The sequence below is a fragment of the Brienomyrus brachyistius genome, unplaced genomic scaffold (assembly GCF_023856365.1).
Source record: "Brienomyrus brachyistius isolate T26 unplaced genomic scaffold, BBRACH_0.4 scaffold290, whole genome shotgun sequence".
Taxonomy (NCBI): domain Eukaryota; kingdom Metazoa; phylum Chordata; class Actinopteri; order Osteoglossiformes; family Mormyridae; genus Brienomyrus; species Brienomyrus brachyistius.
Window position 1 is genome coordinate 1 of NW_026042565.1, and position 19,027 is coordinate 19,027.

At 44.6% G+C, this 19,027-nt stretch overlaps 1 protein-coding gene across 2 annotated transcripts; it reads right to left on the minus strand.

Annotated features, from left to right (window-relative positions):
• Nucleotides 1–301: 301 nt before the first annotated feature.
• Nucleotides 302–14,149, minus strand: LOC125728472 (band 3 anion exchange protein-like). 2 transcript variants are annotated; one of them, XM_049005424.1, is made up of 21 exons: nucleotides 13,992–14,149; nucleotides 11,698–11,796; nucleotides 11,449–11,504; nucleotides 10,529–10,629; nucleotides 10,216–10,262; nucleotides 9,429–9,609; nucleotides 8,450–8,585; nucleotides 7,991–8,057; nucleotides 7,829–7,871; nucleotides 7,400–7,584; nucleotides 6,761–6,965; nucleotides 6,463–6,666; nucleotides 5,520–5,668; nucleotides 4,991–5,185; nucleotides 4,597–4,824; nucleotides 3,752–3,841; nucleotides 3,177–3,343; nucleotides 2,562–2,803; nucleotides 2,171–2,340; nucleotides 1,339–1,512; nucleotides 302–1,200 (listed from the first exon to the last, which is right to left on the minus strand). In XM_049005424.1, exons 2-21 carry the CDS (start codon nucleotides 11,722–11,724, stop codon nucleotides 1,123–1,125), a joined length of 2,745 nt encoding a protein of 914 aa, XP_048861381.1. In that variant the 5' UTR covers nucleotides 11,725–11,796; nucleotides 13,992–14,149; the 3' UTR covers nucleotides 302–1,122. The 2 variants fall into 2 exon arrangements, with proteins under 2 accessions (XP_048861381.1, XP_048861382.1); XM_049005425.1 differs by lacking the exon at nucleotides 13,992–14,149 and adding an exon at nucleotides 12,965–13,141.
• Between the last annotated feature and the right edge of the window lie 4,878 nt (nucleotides 14,150–19,027).

Here is a 19,027-nt window from a genome sequence, read left to right on the forward strand (position 1 = left end):
ATCCCGATGCCGCGGCCGATACCGACACGTTGAGCGATAAATAGTGCATCTCGAATAACAACTTTGAATAGTTTCCCGTCAACAGATCTAGACGGACCTTCATTTTTGGAAAAAAACTGGAAAAATGTTTTTTTCCCCGGTATTTTAATGGTATATTATAAACTTAGGGTTTGTAACAGCCATATAGCACATATCAAAATCAATTTGAAATACTAAGATACGTATCACGGTCTCGAGTTCATTTAACAATTCCAGTGTGGAAAACTGTAAGCAAAAGAGTAAAAATGTTTTCACAAAGCAATGAAAATAAATAGTCTCATTTAATTGCATATTACCTACGTTCAGCGGCGACATTATTTACATGTAGAAAATGTCCTTTATTGGTCATTTTAATTGTATTAGATGAAAAAGGCGTTCGTAACAATCCTTGAAATATCTAGAATGGACAAGAAAAAATGAAGATTTGGTTTTGTACTATGTTTTAGAAAACTACAGAACCCCAACATGCAGAGTATAGATAAATATATAAACTAATCATTCTTACTGCAACTAACACAAAATTGTTTTTATTTTTGTTATAAAACTGTAAGCCAACATACAATCAAAATAAAAGTCCATAAAAGCCAAAACTCACTAGAACGTAAAAACAAATAAAAACAATCTTATAAAATGATGTTAGATTGAGTACATAAGCCTCGTAAGAGGTTGGATCAATCCATTTGCAATACTGAACACTAGTGTAGAATATGATAAAAAAAAAAACAATAAGCATTAAAGCATAATCAGATATAGTTCTAGGATAAATGACATCCGGTGATACAATATTTGTACAAAAATGTATTTTTTCAAAGTTGTAACAATGCATTTTTTTTAAATGTATCTAAAAAAGCTTAAAGTTTTGCTAGGAACACACAGATAAATACGTTAATAAAAACATACAGTGGGTTACGTAAATTCACTCCAAAATTTCATGTGTTATGGTAGTTTATATGAAAGTAATAAAAGTACTGTAACGATTTGCATCATGTGTATGTGTCATTAAAAAAAAAACATGTCACTTTGTGGGCATGTGCTTTGGAGTCTTGCATAAATTTGGACCTGGTAGGAGGTGCTTCGTGAGCTTCAAGCCAACGGCGACTCGCTGTAGACGTCCACTCCGGGCTCCTCCTCAAGCACCACTTTGGCGTTGTCAGAATCCAGCTGCAAGGCAGAGCAGGGTCACGACAGCGGAAAGGGGCAGCCGGCGTAAAGCAAGAGGCCACCATGTCTTTCAGAACAGACAGTTCGGTGGGACGAGCAAAGGAGTTTCATCGGGCTGCCTGATAGGAGCAGACTTACGCATTTTATCTCTCGGGTGCTGAAAACACGTCCGGTCATTAATATACGCAGAGGGATGGTGAGGATGAGGATGAAAGGGAGGGCCAGGGAGATTTTAGTGGACTTCACCGCCCACAACAGCACCAAGCATATGACCTGGATCAGCGTGAAGAGGTGCATCTTCATCGGTGTCACCTGCGCAGGTGGGACAGAGAACAGTGACTACAACCGTACACACCACCGTAAGATGTTTTGTGTTGTATGACTTGCACGCACTCTTGGAAACATATTCTTGTCCATACAACTTACCAGGAAGAACATTTAGCCCAGTTAACTCAAGAGCCCCATATGAGAAGATGAATTACACTGTATGGGGATGTCACCATAGTAATTGACTCATGTGGGTTTTATGAGCTTATCTACATATGGATTTGTTGCTTTGCTATCTTAGTAAAGTTCATTCCATCCATCTATTTTCTGTAACTACTTGTCAGGGAATCTCTATTTGGGGGGGGGGGGGGGGCAGAGGCTACAGGTGCAAGGCAGGAAACAAAAGATGGGGGGGCAGCCCATCGCAGGGCACACTCACACACTATTGACTTACACATGCACACCTATGGGACATTTAGTAACTCCAATTAACCTCGTCATGTATTTGGACTGTGGAGTTAAACCGGAGTACCTGGAGGAAACCCCATGATGACATGGGGAGAACATGCAAACTCCACACATATGGAACCACGGCGGAGACTCGAACCCGGGTCCCAGAGGTGGGACTTCAGATTGAAATATGAGTTGTGTTAAGGGGCGGTGGTCATTTTGGTGACAAGTGGGGCTAAATGAGGAGACCTACCAGTGTTGCATAGGCATCGGGGGGGAAGTATTTCTTGGGTGTCACCAGGAGCAGTATGCGGTCCCAAAGCTGGACGCCGCTGAGCGAGGTGATGCCCATGTAGAGGAAGATTCCAAACAGGGCCGGCATAGGAATCATCTTCAGGATGGGCTCCATGAAAATGGACACCCCTGGAGACAGCCAGAATGGAGGACAGACCCCTTGTGACCAAGGCATGGAAGACAGCGGAAGCAAACTGGGCAACGTTGTCTAATATCACTGACTTGGCATTAGCTTATTATCAAGACATGCAATAAAGCAAGTCAGTTTTGATAGTAAAGCCTCTTCAAGATGAACGTCCCAGGTTGGTTTTATTTGTAGGACCCTCTAAGACTGATGGAGCCAGACTCACCGACCAACACAGCCACCAGCAGGCCGCTGATTCTCTGCTCCAGCACCCTCTCAATCACGGGCTTGGGCCCTTTACTCATGACCGTCAGGGCGTTGGCGTGTGTGACCGAGCGCACCGTGGCAGCGCTGAGCCACGGCACACCGAACAGGGCGCCGATGCCGCCCATGGTGACGATCAGCAGGAGGTCCAGGTGGAACCCAGAGCCCTTCACCATCTTCCGCTCAGGCTTACTCACGATGAGCCTGGTAACGGAAGGGGGGGAGATAAACGATGGGGGAAACGACCCAGGAAGCAGATGTTAACACCGTAACTGTGCTACTTCAACAACGCAGCATTAATCCATTGATTGATTGACTGATGCATTCATCCACCTTACAAGCATTAATCTCATGGCAGGTTTAATTAACACATTAAAATAATCAAAATTCACTCCTACAGAATTCAGTTTCCATGCTCGAAATGAACAGAATTCTCAGATAATAAGTCAAAAGTGAAACTGCTGATGGAAAGACAAGAATGAAATGGAGAAAAAAATCCCGTAATCATATATGTTTAGCAATGCATTGTTTTGGTACGATTTTCTCCTCTGGCAAGTATCCAGACAGGGCAACTCACGTGGTTATCTGAGATTCGAGGAAGATGAGGATGAAGACTAGCAGGGCTGGTACTATGCAAGCAAACATCATCCAGATGGGAAAATCTTTGGCGATGCCCATGGGGGGGATGAACCAGCCTCTGGCATTCGGGTTGGACACAGTCACCCCCTTTGGCACCTCGAGTTTCTAGCGAGAATAAACACGGGCGATAACATCAGACAATTCGCCATTCTGATCATCAGACCTGTATTCACTGAACCAGCAGCCCAGTCAATCAAATAATGAAGAAATACTTAATGATGAATGAACTAATCTGTTATTATTATTATTACTATCTATCCAATTAATGAGTTGATTGATTGTTTGATTGATTGGTAATTAATAAAGTTTGACCAAAAAGCAGCATACATGTGAGGAGCAGCAGGCACGACTGAAGACCGCCGCCCTAGAGGCACGATCAGTTATACAACGACATTGTATATAAAATAAATAAAATCAGAGTTGTCCCCACTTTCATGGCCTTGACTGTACATAGATGCTTGCACATAACCATATCATTAAGGCACATGTCAGTGTCTGTGCGCTAATGCATACCTGAGTGAAGGTTTCACGAATCAAGATGTCCACGATGACCATGGTGAAAAGGGCAATGGGTACACCAAAGTCTCCGATCATGCGTCTGAGCTAGGGGGCAAGACCGGCAGGAATATCATCAGACAAAGAGTCCCTCTGATCCCGGAGCAGTCAAAAAGACTCCAAGTGATCGACACAGACATAAGTAAACTACAGGAACTCTCACACGAATACATTAATGCAGGGGTGGCCAATCTTATCCGCAAAGGGCCGGTGCAGGTTTTTGGGATAACCTGTAGGTCAGCTGTTCAAACCCAGGTGTGAGGACTCTTCAGCCAATCAATCCTCTAATTAGTGACCTGATTAGGGAGTCGAAGTGAAAACCTGCATACAGACCGGCCCTTTGCGGAAAAGATTGGCCAGCCCTGCATTAACGTAATATCAATTATATTCACAGTCATGTTTTCAGCATAAATAAGAGTAACTGGTGCAACATGTACATTTTAGAGGTTTATTTAACAGCCATACCTACAAATATAACATTGTGTCCAGTCAAGCATGTACATGTATACATTTCTTATATAACTGAGAGTACCATTGGGTGTTATATATGTAAATAAATTTGCTTGGCCTTATAATTTCCAGGTGTGTACATTTTATATTTTGATCAGGAAAAATAATCAGAGAGATATATAAGATGCAGTAAAGGATGGGGTTTTGAAACGTCAGGTTTACTGTTCTCCCCTGGCTCTGCTGCGGCGGTTTAATCGGTGCAGGTGTAGGCCGGACACTTCCTTAGGTGTACGGCTTTGTAACCATGGAGACTAAGACATGGAAACACGGACGCCCACAGCAATGAGACTTACAGGGCCGGGGAGGAAATGGCCGTTCTTGAACTGCCTGAGAAAGAATGCGATGAAGAAGCAGCCGAACATCAGGCACATGGAAAGCAGGGCGGTGTTGGGGTACGGTGCCAGCAGGTGTTTTGGAGTGGTTCTGTTGCTGTGAGCATATTGTTGCAGAGCATAGGAAAGGTTGTCCAAGGAAACATCCAGTTTCTCATACTTGAGGATCAGAGGATGGGTTTGAAAGATCTGCATAAGGTAGAAGACATACAATGGGGCTGAAGTTAGGCATACGGCAAGGGACAGTGCAGAAGATATGTAAGGAAAACAAATTATAAGATCTGATAGGGTTAATGAGTCAAGAGTAGAAATAGACTGAGACGGCAATGGGGTGCAAGTAAAAGTCATCGCAGACCTTGATGAGGTTAGCGAAGGTCTCGTAGATGAAGATGAGGGAGATCAGAATGGAGAAGATCTCTTGAGTGAAACGGCTGATGAATCTGACGAGGAAGCTGCCCTCGACAGCGACGATGACGAGAACGATGACCACGAGCCATATGCCAACCCAGACTCGCCCCACGATGTACTCTATTCCATTACTGTCGCAGAACTGAAAGGCGAAAACAAAAAATGAACAGTTACATCGACCAGCCAGTTTACAATCACAAAAACAGAGCTAAGCTATTTGACTGAACAACATTTATACCGAGACCTATTCTGTCATACAAAGGCAGAATACTACAACCTGCACATTCTCTGTTTTATCTTGTAACAAAATTTCAACTATACTGAGTTTTGAAGGAAACACATACAGGTGGACTGTCAAAAAATCTGTGAGAAATCCTTTTTCTCAGTCGTAGTGTCAGTGTAGTTACTATGTTTCGCCTTTGTGGGGCAGTGTTGAGGGAATTGGGTGGGTGATTGTGGCAGAAAAAGATGCTTACCTTGAAAAAAGCATCCTCAAAGACAAGCAATGGACCAGAGAAGCCAATGACCAGGATTGGCTGGGCAGCAAATAGGCAGAAGATAATTCCTTGAGCAGCGGTTGAGATCATGAGCTCAGACACGCCCATCATTTTGTCGGTCTTTTCAGCTGTGGAGACAAGAGGACAAAGAGCTGACAGGATGGTTCATGCTTGCTAAACCTCCACGGGCATGACATCCCCACGAGCGGCCATGTCTAACAAGCACCTACAATCTACATCCACATATAAGGATACAAACACATGTTCAACTACACTCTGCTAACTAATCAAAAGAAAAGGAAAAGACTTATTTGTGAATATAAATTACATCCTTGCTGGAAAAAAAAGCTAAAAACGAGCTTATGCTGGTAGCCGGTTTTAACTGGTCTAAGCTGGTCTCAGACGGTCGAATCCTGGCTCTTGCTGCTCTTCGATGGTTTAGCTGGGTGGGTCACCAGTTGGTCAAACTGGTGTAAGCAGCCTATCAAGCTGGCCATGCTGGTATGACCAGTTAAACCAGCTAGAATGACCATCATAAGCTGGTATGACCAGCTAAACCAGCTAAACCATCATGTGAAAACATACCTTAAGCTGGTCAGTTATCATAACTTGCTCAACCAACTTATGTTGGTCAAGCTGGGTTTTTCAGCAGGGATTTGCTTTTAAAAATGAGTTAAACCCAACAACAGACAGTTCCGACTGTGAAATGGAATCCCGATATTGGACATATTCATTCGAGATTCATTCGAGGCTTTGCTGCCCGCATATAATCTCCAGTCTAGCCCTCTTAGATGTGTGTTAAAACTACATGGTATCCCACTGCAGTACGGCTTTACGTGCCTGCTACCCAGTGCTGTACATTTGTGACAGTTGAGGTATACAAAGAGTTTTTCTACGTTTTTAGTAGGAGCTGTATACTCACCAAGCAGCCCTCCAAAGGTTATGGCAGGGGAGAGGGCGGCAAAGTAGATGAAGATGACAGCGGCCAAGACCTGAGGGTTGAGGGCATCTGTGATGTCACTGAGATAGTGGGGGTACCGCCTCTTTATGTCTTTGACCAAGCCACCAAATGGGCGCCCCGTGCGCCTAAGTGGATCCTCTGTAGGCACATCGCTGCCTTTGAGACCTTCAAAAAAGCAGTGGCCACTTCAGCCTTTGGGTCCAGTTCTGTACAATCATGCAGCATACATGAGAAGGACCTTCGGGAGGGAGGCTGTCACCTGCCAGGCTGTCGAAGAGGAGCCGGGTGTCAGATGGACGAAGCCGCTGGCGTAGCATCGTTTTCTGGTAGCTGATCAAGGACTGAAGCATTGACTCATCTTGGATCTCAGTAGGGGGGATCACAATGCTACAGTCCATGAAATCGGCCATAGCGTTTGTTAGGTCTGTGTCACTCTGGGCCAGGAATGCAGACATATTGAACACCTGAGAAGGCAGGAGGGTTGGAGGTTAACAAACCTAATAATGCCACCTCATTGTCTATGATATAAGAATCTGCTGTAGCCCGATGAATCTCCAGTCGGTCCTCAACCCATAGTCAATTGCTTCCAAGGGATTAATCTCATTACGTGTACTTGATCGTACTTGTGTTCTCTTGTACCCTTTTTAAGTCACCTCCCATTGCCGAAGACCAGTTCCAATACTAAGAACGCAAGTTCAGATGATGGTAAAAATCATCAGATGGTGGTTTTGCTCCTCCTCAAATTTCAAGGATGCATAGGTTGCATCCTAGCCGAGCAAGACCAATCCAATGATTCCCAAGTTCATTCTTGGATGGCAAGTTAGTAAGACCGGTCTTGCCAAGACCACAGTTACAATGTTTGTGTTCTTGGTAGTGAGTCACCCAAGGTCTCCCTTACCCGATCAGCCATAAGTGTAGCCATGACACGCCCAGACTCGTGGTAGTCAATGCCGATCTGGCTGGGTCCCACGAGCACGAAGACAAACCGGACTGGCACCGAACTTTCAAGGGCTGATTCCAGAGCAATGGCCTCCTTCAGCCTCACAAAAGCAACAGTGGGCTTCTGCAGGTAGTCCAAGGCCCCTGTCCAAAACAGAACAAGCACTCAAATGTCTCAGCTACACACAACTGGCCAACTCAATTAATGTCTGTCAACCAGTCACATATTTCCAAAAAACTTTCATATACATTCTTATTTCCATAAATATGGGTATGCTATTTTGTTGTATAATTGTGTTCCAGGCTATTGTGTAAGGGATCCTTGCTAGTATCAACAAAGAAAACTTTCTAATTGTCCAAGTCCGGTTCTCTGATCAATCCCACCAACCTGAAAGTACAATTGCAGCCTCCACGCTGCTACTGGCATCTCTCTGGCAGAGAAAGGAAAAAGGTCACAGATCATTGCCCACCTATTCCAGTTCCCACCGGCTATCACTGAGTCAACTCGGCAAGGAATGTGACTGTTTAGGAAGGAGAGCAGGTGAGGTACCATCTTAGTGACAGAGAAGGTTTTCATCTCTATCTCCGATGCTGGAGTCTCCTTCTGCTCAATCTGGCTGTTTGGAGAAAAGTGTTATCCCAGCATTAGAATCAGACCAAGCATCAGGATTAGCTTTTATCTGAAGAAGATTTTAGCGTGCAGATGGAATCTGCAGCAGCACGTTTGGCCCTCAGATGCACAGCGAAATGCTCAATTTGTTTTGTGCTTAATGATGGCCAAATAAAGCTCCATGAACCATTTGCTGCATTTTCTAACGCCACTAGATGGCGCTCTATATCAAAAAGAGGGTTCAATACAAGCCCCAGTGCAAACCAAGAGCACCATCTGGCGTCAAGAAATACATAAAATGGTTTATGAAGCTTTAATTGGCCATAATTAATTAGTGCCCTATTGTGTCCTAATGGTGCAGTGCTGATTAACAGGCGAGCAGGATGGCACTTAACTTACCTGCGTTTCTTCAGCAGGGCCCTCAGCAGGTCTTCCCGGCTGTTTGGCCGTATCTCCTTCTTGGATGCCAGCTCAGCCACCACACTCTGTGCGATGTCACTCAGGCTGCTCGCATCGTGGTCCAGCAGTACCACTCCTAGGCACAGGCATGGAACCGGGTGGCAGGGATGAGTGTACGCTTTGTGTTTCGCAGAAAACCCACTGTTGGGAATTACGTGAGTTCTAGAACGGAGAACTTAAACAAGGTAAGCGTGATTTGATCTAAGGCAAACCAGATCACAAGCATCGGGCTGTTATGGAGATAATTTCGGCACAAGTGCTGCTAAACTGAACTTGGGGGGAAAAAACTTTAAGCCAGAAAAGAATATAGCAAGAAATTCGGTGCAATATGTAATAACAAAAAGCATCAGGTAGTGCCAAGCAAACCACTTCACAATGGAACAAATTTCCTCTATGGCGAATCACATAAAGCTGAATGAGGAATTGCCAAGACAAAACAAAAAGAGATACTCATTCCTTTTTCCATCACACTATCGCTGTATATTTGCAGAATATTACAATACTGCAGTGATATTATAAGACTTAAAGGCAGTAATGTACTAATAAGTTTATGGCTCTGCACATTTTAAACACAAACTCATTCATTTTAGGTCCGGAATCGTAAAGTCAGTTCCTTCATTGCTGTCTGTGGTTTGTTTAGCAGTTCAATATCTGTACATATTGTCGCAATATATTCTGTCCAAAACTACAGTCCTCGAATAGGCTATTTCCTGAGCACATGGTGAGATAAGCTATGGAGGGTAGTGACCCTAATCAGCCAAGGACGCTGCAGGGGAAAAAAAAAACTTTCGATTATAAATAACACTGAAGTTCCACGGCTGTGAGCGCTGATAAGACCTGAAGCGGGAAAGTGGGGGAAGCCTTGAGTTTGGCGCCACCTCGTGGCCAGTATGTCAACAACAGGTCTCTATCACCTTACCTGTGCTCATGATCTTACGCAGATGGATCAGACTCTTGAAAGTCAGGTAAGAAATGTGCGCGGAGCTCCAGTTGGCGGCATTTGGGTCATAGCTCTCTTCATAGCCCACCCAGCGGCCGGTCTCCTGCCAGTAGTCCTCTTGGTTGCCATCTTTGGCCAGCTCATTGAGCTCCACATAAGCCTGCAGAGATACAGACAGTCCATGTGCCCCACGTACCTAAACCTCCGAGATGCTAGTTGATCCGGCTCTGTTGCTGAGAGCCCCACCCACTGTCTTGTTAAAGCCAAATGCAAAGGCTGCTGGGAAAGCCCCCACAAGCTGACACTTAACTGAGGAGAGGCCTCAACTATATAACTCAACTCTATATGTAATTCTGACCATGTGGTTTTCAATAATTTCTCCAAGCTCTGCCTCAGGTCATAGCTGAGCTGTGTAATGGGGGAGTGATGAGCTGTGAGGTGTCCTTCACCTTCAATGACACATCCCCATCCATCCATCCATCCATCCATCCATCCATCCATCCATCTATCCATCTATCCATCCATAACTGTTTACAGGGTCCAGTACAAGCTCATTGTGAGCTAGAATTTATCCCAGGAAGCACAGGAGCAAAGGTAGGAGTCACCCTGGATGGGATGCTGTCCATCACAGTCACACACTCTCACACACTGTGGGGTATTTAGAGATGATTGAGGGCGGTGACTGGAGTACCCAGGCAAAACCATTACAAACACGGGGGGGACATGAACGCATTCATCCTCAAACAAGCAATTATGACAAACTTACCAAGCAGTCCCCTCTGGTGTTGGCATTGGTGTTGACGTTCAGTGGGGCTGAAGCACATAGATAAAATGTTGAAGATGAGAACTTATCACCAAATGCTACACATCTTAAGGCAATATTTGATCGCCTAAGTCAATAAAACAACCTTAACCTGGTTGAGGTGGACTGCTAGCTACCATTAGCAGTGTAGATGATCTGCTAGTTCATGGCATAAGGCTCATGGGGTGAATAGTAAGGAAAGACAAAGAGTCAGTAAACACAATGAAATGTACATTAAAGACTTTCATAGCCTGGACGTATCCCAATAATCCGCTACCTTCGGAATCCCGGGAAATGCTGATCTTCTCCGGTTGAGGGTCATGGTCTACCTGCTGGGGTCTCTCCAGGTTATAGCTGCCTCTGTAGCTTGGTGGTGTCCTGGGGGACAAGGGGAGAACAGGGGCGGGGGTCACACAGACCTGGACCTGCTTTGGGGGGGTTGGTTTGAGGGGCAGCCTACACTATAGTGCACCACTCCATGTCTCACCAGATCTTACGAACAACTGGCCACGGTGAGTATTTCCCATTTACGATGCGACGCCAATCAACCCTGACACAGAGAAAAGGCTTTTTGAAATAAACCACCACCTCTGCCTTACTGGACACATGTGATGTCTGTGTTGTAATAGCAATAGCTGCTCGGATCTGTCCTCATTTATTGTACGTGAGGATTGTTCAAGGCTCTCAGTCATTCTGGAGAATCATGAAATTCTGTCTTTAGCCACTAGGGGGCAAACTGCTACACATAATACAGGCCACCGCAAGCATATGCTATTGGCCAAAATTGTGGAAACACTTCCAGTTTTTAGAGATTGCGGAGCTTTATTACACTTACACTTGCAGTTACTTAATCGTCCAATGTATGATTTTTGTAACAGTCTTTGATTTATTAGTTTATGAACATTATCGGCAATATTTATGCAGTATTTTTTTAAGTGGAATGCAAAATGTTTTCCACAATTTTGCCTATTAATGTACTTCTCCAATACTGATAGTAGCTGCTAACTCAGAAAGACACTGGTTTGCGGATCAGTGAAAGAGAGGTTGCAGGTGAGGGAGGTCAGGTTAGTTTAGTTTGTTTAACACTGAACCCACAACCGCTAGTAAATGGTTATTAGGTGGGATGAGTACCATAAGCGGGGGGGGGGGGGGGGGTACAGAGAACGGTGGTTTGTTTTCAGGGTCAGAGTCACTCACTGTCTGAACGGATAGGAAATCCGTGAGTCTTGCTCCTCATAGGACATGTCATTGTCCTGGACAGGTGGGGTGGGGTTGGGGGGGGGAGAATGAAGCAGAACATTATCAGTTGTCTTACTGCAAGGGCTGTAAAATATTCCCACATTGTGTTGGTGTTTGTTTGTTTGTTTGTTTATTTGTTTACCTGCTTGCTTTCAGCCCATAGGTGGGATGAGCATTCTGGAATTTCCAAAGTATTTTGTAACTTACCCCCTCAAATGAAAGGTTAATTTCCATCTGGGTTGGCTGGTACGTCTGTTTTTATTCTCTGTTTCTGTCCCCGAACACTTGGAAATTTCTTTACATTCCCTAAAAGCATACATTTGTGTTATTCTTCAGACAATGATATATAAAAAATACAGTACTGTGCAAATGTCTTAGACAATCGAAGGAAACGTTTGAAGCTTTTTATCTGGGAAGTAATTGAAAATTTGGGCCAGCCATTCCATGTATTCATTAAATTTCAGCACCACTTCAATTAATTAGTTAGTTAAATAACTCGACAAGACATTATTAGGCAAACATGATGTGCTAGTGATTGAATCAAAAATACATTGCATGGTTACTGCTAATACTGGGGTGATTTTAGGAGAGGTTCTGAAATGGCTAAGATGACACACTTTAACAGACATAATATCATAGTTTTATGACCAACATGAAGATTATTTAAACATCATTTCCTTTGATTGCCTAAGACATTTGCACAGTGCTGTATATTGAAAGGGACCAGTAGTTTATCTGCCATTGTACATACTCCAGCTTCAACACAAAGAGATAACCATACACACAGCCCACAGTCTATCATGTAACTGTTTGGCTGCTCTTAACGGACGGCAAGGAACACCTAGGATTAGCAAGGGCAGAGCTGAAGCTCTTATCTGTGCGTCACGCCCTTGCCACAGTCATTGAATGGATCCCACACATTCAGATGCAACCTGCACAGCAAAACCTTTTCCTGTGACTTGTTACCTATTACACCTCTTTTATCGTTCCAGAATCACATCATACAACTATATGTTTAACTTTTATCTGCCGTTTCATCATATATAACATTCATTTCCAATGAGTGTTCTTCTATCATGAAGTTATCCAGGGTCTTCTACCTTGCAGAAACGTTACCAGAGAACATTCCGGGTATAGAAGTTGATCAAACACATCACTCATTAGCTTACAATGTTAGCAAAGCATTCTGGGAACATTTTACTAGAAATATTTGTTTATTTTAATACTGTTATTTCGCCGGACTTTAACTTGTCACATATCTCTCCCTGCCTTCCAAAACAGGTTGTCAACTCCCTTAAATGGAGAGAACGTCTGGGTTCACGAGATATGAGCCATTTGAACACGGTTCACACAAGAACCACGGTGCTACACTCACAGGTTCTAGATATCCCTGGTTGTTAGCTATTCCTAGCAAAGCAGCAGCATCTAGACAAGCTACACCTCATCAGGCGCTCTGCATGGACCTGTCACCCACCTTTCTTCCACCAGCTGTGGCTGAGACCCAGTTTAAGACTCTCGCTTAGCCTAGCAGACAGTGACCCGCTCGCGATGGTGCCACCACCGGATGGTCATAAGCTCCAGCCTAACCCCGCCAGACTGTTCACCAGCTCAGACCCTTCCTGTGCCCCACGAGCTATAACCGCTACTCTTCCCCAGAGCCGGGCATTTAATGCACTGCTAGGAATTCGATTGTACTCATTAACACCGTTTCGTTAACCTTCCACGCCGCTGCACTTTACCTTTAACCCCCTGCTCTTCATGAACCTACATGCCGTGGTGATGTGTAACATCAAAGGATTCCCCGTAATGAAATTCTCGAAAACCATCCCAAAACCAGCTTCCCGCGCCCCACGAGTTTCCAAGCTTTCAGGAAGACATCCTGAAATGTCAGCAAAGGATCTTATGTGCCCACTTTGTGATCAATGCACTAATTTTCGAACATATTGTATGTCAAACTAAAGGTGAATGGAAAGGATGCTGAGAAGAACAGTAAACCAGCACAAATAGGTGTTTGTATAACGAATAATATCACAAACCATTCATTCATCTATACAATCCGTAAATATATAACTTTCCAGTTGCAAAGAGAAGTTCACAACATTACATTGCTAAAGAGCACTAGATAATCCATGCTCAAGCACTGTAAAACAAGCACATGAAAATATATATCGATACACATTTCTTTTTCTATTTATCTCTTTGCGCACTTTTGGAAAATTAATAGATTTGAGTAGCCTGGCAAAAAATGAACAATTCAGATTATGATTATGCAGCAAACTGTACATATTGCAATTTTTATGGTAATCGATGCATTCACAGCAAGAAACTGGCCCAAAGCTAGGCTTGGGATAGAGTCACCATGCCAGAATTTCATTCCAATGTCATTTTCAAGAACCCAAGTATGTTTTCACAGAACTTTTGTTCTGGGCCACCCCCCCCGGGCTGGCACATTAAAAACAAAGTCAGGTGATGTCAGGTGGAGACGACGACGGGGAACTTACCCGATGAAAGGTGATTCCGGCTGTTTGGGGGCCGCGGGTGAAGTCCGGGGAGGCTTTGCGTGCAGAGCGGTACTCGGTGAGAGTGTGGCGTGCAGAGCGGGTCCGAGGGGGTGAACACCCAGCCAGAATACGGCGCTGAGTCATATTCCTTGTTCAAAGTTTGGGGGCCCCCCCACCCCCCTCCTCCAGTCTTCTACCCCTCCGATGCTTTGGAGCGTCCAGTCTTGAGGAGATAAGCCCATCTCCATAGCCCAAAGTGGCTATCAGCTCACAACACCCACCTGCCCCCGCCCACCCCCACCCTCGCACCATGGGCCTAGACAGCTTCTTCACTCCATTGCTAGTTTGGGGCGATCCTGTGCTTTGCACGTCGGAGGCTAATCAGCTGGGGAGCAGCTTGATCTCTTATGTCACTTGTTTACGTACTGGGGATTCCCTTCTTTTTTTTTGGGGGGGGGGGTGGTTTGAGGGTTTCCCCTTGAGCTGTTTACACCCCCACCTTTTAAAACATTTATAATTTTTGCAAGACGTAAGCAAGTATAATCTTGATAAAATCCGTATTACATAATCTATTCTAGTCAAAAGACTCAAGATTGTCAATAAAGACCCAACAAGAACGATCAAAAACATTCTAGAACAGTTTTGTGACAGTGTTCGGTTCCTCTGTCATGAAATTATCCAGGTTTCTAGGAATGTTCTCAAAGAACACACCCTATGATAAAACAAACTGCAAAGGACCTTAATGTGGAATTAGCCATTAACTTCTTAAAAACCTTGCAGAAAGATAGCAAAGCATTCTGGGAGCATTTGACTTGAATTATTGTCTGATGAACTTCCTTTGCCATATTCCCACGTCGTTTGTGTATCCGCAGTCTTAAGCACAAACGAGCATCTCAGAAGCACACCTGCCGGCGTGGTTTGGAGAGACATCGTTTAAAACTCCAGCAGCTGTTCAGCAGTAAGGTTTCTTGGGTCAAAGGTCACTGTGTTCAAGCTTTCCAGCAACAGTTACACATTTACTTGTAAACGCTACTTGAAAATATGACATAACAGCCCTGACTCACCGGGCCTTTTCATCAAGGAATCTAATGCAGGAGCCATTGAAGTCTTGTTGTCACACCTTCCATACGAAAGACACTTCTAAGCCCAACCACCCTGCTTCACACTGCCCTGTGCTTTGTACTATAAGTACTCTGAAAAGCCTCATACTTTTCTCTAGCTGTCTGAATGTCACACCATCTTGGAGGAATGCTACTCTCTGCTACTGTATACTGTGTATCAATGTTTCCCAATACGGTCCCCTGGGAAGCATAGACAGTACATGTTTTTGCTCCCTCCCAGCTCCCAATAGGGAGCAAAAATGTGGAGTCTGCCAGGAAGCTCGGAGGGATCAAAAACATGGGCTGACTATGGGTCTCTGAGGACCGGATTGAGAGACACTGCCTTATACAGCTGGTGTGACAATAACAGTCACCTGCCTTGACTTAACGTTTCACATACAGAGTAGGTTTATATTTGGTAGGTTTTCTGTATGTTCCTGGAAGCTGACAGAAGTGTCTTTTCCTAGAACTCTCTTAATCCTCAGATCTCAGGTTGTTTTGTACATTTACCTGAGTAAAAGTCACAGTCAGGGTTGTTTCTCATTAACCTATCAAGCCGCAGACTGGCGACAGGTTCCCTTACATGCCATGGCAAACAGACGCACAAACATTAGCATCCATACCATGTTGATTTGAGCTTCCATTCTAGGAATAACTGCACCAGAAACCCATTGATATTATAAAGAAGCAGATTTTGCAGACAAAGAATAAAATCGGGCAGGTGTGTCAGGGGTCAGTCACCAAAACCAGCAAAGCCAGCTATCAAAACATGCCGCCGAGGTTACTGGGAAGCAAACTATGACAGACCAGTAATAACACCTCACACAGATAAGGACAGGCTGGTAAAACAGTCTCTGAAATCCCAGGCACCTGACTCTCCCTCCTTACTTTACTAGTAAAGACCCTACCTTACAACTAAACGTTACTCTAAGGAACCATGAAACTATCCACCAAACAGTTTCAGAACACCTTTGAAACTACCCATCCATCCATCCATCCAAAAACACCCTGAAAGTTTGAGATCACAGCTATTTACTGATCAACAGTGCTGCCCTGTCGATCGCTTGGATGCTGGATTACTGTGAAGGCCACAATGAACACAGCGATGGTCACGGCGATGGTGTGAACTGTGTGACCTGACAGTCCGCTTCAATCTAATGATAATTAACACAAACAGCCTTGATTCAGTGACGAATTGAGTCAAACTGCAAAGTGAAAGAGCAGCTCAGAGACGTGTGTCTATAAAGGCTTGGAATGTCACCTTCTTCCCTTCAGGGCTTTGTGACTTCAAGCATCTATAGAAACAAATAAACTTTACCTTTCATAATAAAAGAATAATCAAATCATCACTGCCAGTGATAACTCAATTACGCCATGACATTACTTTAATTACACCTTTCTAAAAATATTAGAATCAAACATGGTTCGATTTTTATACTGAAGCTGGGAGTCAGGCAAGGAGCCAGGTAGTAAATTCTCAACATTTGGTTCCTCCCCATTTGGTCAAATATAATGGGGGGGGGGGGGGTAACCCCCCCCACCACCTACCCCTGAGTCAGAGAAACATACTGAGACTAATCATAAGTCCCCCGCCCCCAAATTTATTTCTTGCTATGGGTCTAGTAGACATGCGTTTAAATATCAGAGAGTGGATTTATTCGGCGATATGAAAAGGTGACTGACACTCCTCAGGGCACCGTTACTGAGAAGAACGGAGAGAGAGAGCAGGACAGGGAGAGAAAGATGGAGAGAAGAAGGAGGCAGGCCTTGCTTGGAGGACACGGCAGCGCATGGGCGTTCGCCCGACCGTTATCGTTAGCTGGAGCTACAGCTATCTGTGCTCTGCACATGCTGAGCTCCCAGCGGCCACTATCTATACGCTAAAGACACGTCATGCTGTTAGGCCCCGCCCACATCTACACTACACTACCTGCCGGTACATTAAGCCCGGATAAGCTGATGTTATTTGAATTGAACGACAGATTCCTTTTACATCAAGCAGCTTAGATTTTACACGGTCTGACACGCTGCTCAATAATGCAGTCAGATATTCCCTGGAGCGGCTCTTCAGGTCGAACCCACGACATTCTGCCTGTCAGTCGGTTTCTTTAATCATGGCGTCGCAGCGTCGCACTTTTTCTGACTCTGCCCAGGCGTTTAGGCGCAGAATCCGCTGGCTTCCGCCGTCCACCTGCCTCTCCAGGGTGTTAATCTGCATCACACTTCCAGACAATCACACACCGGCACTAATCGCCGAATTTGATTTATGTCCGTTTATATGTGTTTCCCTTGTTAGCAAAGCCCTTGCTTTCCTCTGAGGGTTGTCACCGGAATCTCTTGGAGTATCTTGGCTGTTGCAATAAGAATTTGTACCAGTCAGCTCATCTGATAAGGCCTCTATGACGAGCTCCCTCATTTTATTCAGCTTTTAGACAGATTTTTTTTTTTAAATGAGCTGTTGGCCTCCCTGAGTTAAAAGGTCACCCAAATGCCGATAGTGGGACAGTTTAAAATGCAATTTCAAAGAATATTTTACTTCACCAAATGACTTATTTATTGAAGGACATTTATTGCTATTATTTGTAGCAGATCTTTTCTATCAGCTGCACACAGGCCTATACAAAGGTTACTGCGATGTTTACGTTACAGGTGTGTCCTGCAGAATCACATACGGCCCAGAATTCAGACCCTGAGTCTTTTCAGCTGGGATTAGCAGTTAGTCACGTAAAGAACGAGTTCCCTGCCTGTCCTCAACACCTGCTATTCTTTTCTTGCTCCCCAGGGCAAATCCAAGATGGCCGACACAGGTGGGTGCCATGGCAGTGCCAGAAGGAAGAGCCTCACCATGGGAACGCCGCCCCCCAGCCAATAGGAGGGCCGACTTGGAGCATTTTGAATAATGCCCAGAGAGACGCCAAGGGCAGGGCAGCCTTGGCACAGCTGAGGCAGGAGCCGAAAGAAGCTGTGAATGATTAGTACTATCTGCCCTTAAACAAACGAGATGTGGTGTTATCGCACGGCCATAGAGGCCTGATCCGGAATGCCCCTTCTCAGGGAAGAGGGTCTTACTGTGCTGGGGGGGCTGTCGTGCAAGTGTTACATCCAGGGCTATCAACAAAAAAGTTTCACCATATCTATAAGCGTGTGCTTTCAGAAGACAGTGATGATGAAAGTGTAGCAACTAGCAGAAGTTGTCTTTGTAATACTGTTCACCCCTCTAGTCAATATTAACACAGCACCAGTAATGTGTTTTGGATTAAGAAGGTTCCGGTATGTTTTCCAAACCACTAATGAAGGTGAGGACCATAGTACTAAGAACTATTCACTCTACTTCATTTCTTAATTTTTCTGTCTGCCTTTTTGATTTACTTTAAACCACAATGCGACAGGAGCATGTTACAAAAATGTAAGTAAAAGAGAGCATTGCAGCAGAATTGCCCGTAGGTGTGCATGTGCGAGAGACTGGAGTGTGGGCAGATGCGCTAGGAGTGCGTGACTACAGTGGCTGGGGTGAAACCTCTCATCTCTTCCTCATTCATCAAGTCAATGAGTCTTACTGGTCTTCTCCAGGTTCACATTCAGTCTCAGGAACGCCAAGCGCTGACGTTACACAGTGTTTACATTTCTGCAAACCGGATGAACCAGACGATGTTGCGTCGTCGTAAGAACTTGCGCAAAGCAGGCCACAGCCTTTTGTGTTGCAATTCTGGCATTTTTGCAGAAGCTCAATTTTTTTTGTCTGTGTTTTGAAACGACTGAAGTTAGACCACTGGTGTGTGGACGCTGGACTAGCGCTGATGACTATAACGGTGGTGAACCACGAATCTAAGCTCAGCTCATGCTTAACCACATCACATGTCCCCCAGCTGACAGACAGTGCATCTGTTTGAAGCCTCACCTTCCTGGTAAACTGCCTGCTTCCGGAACTGCAGATAA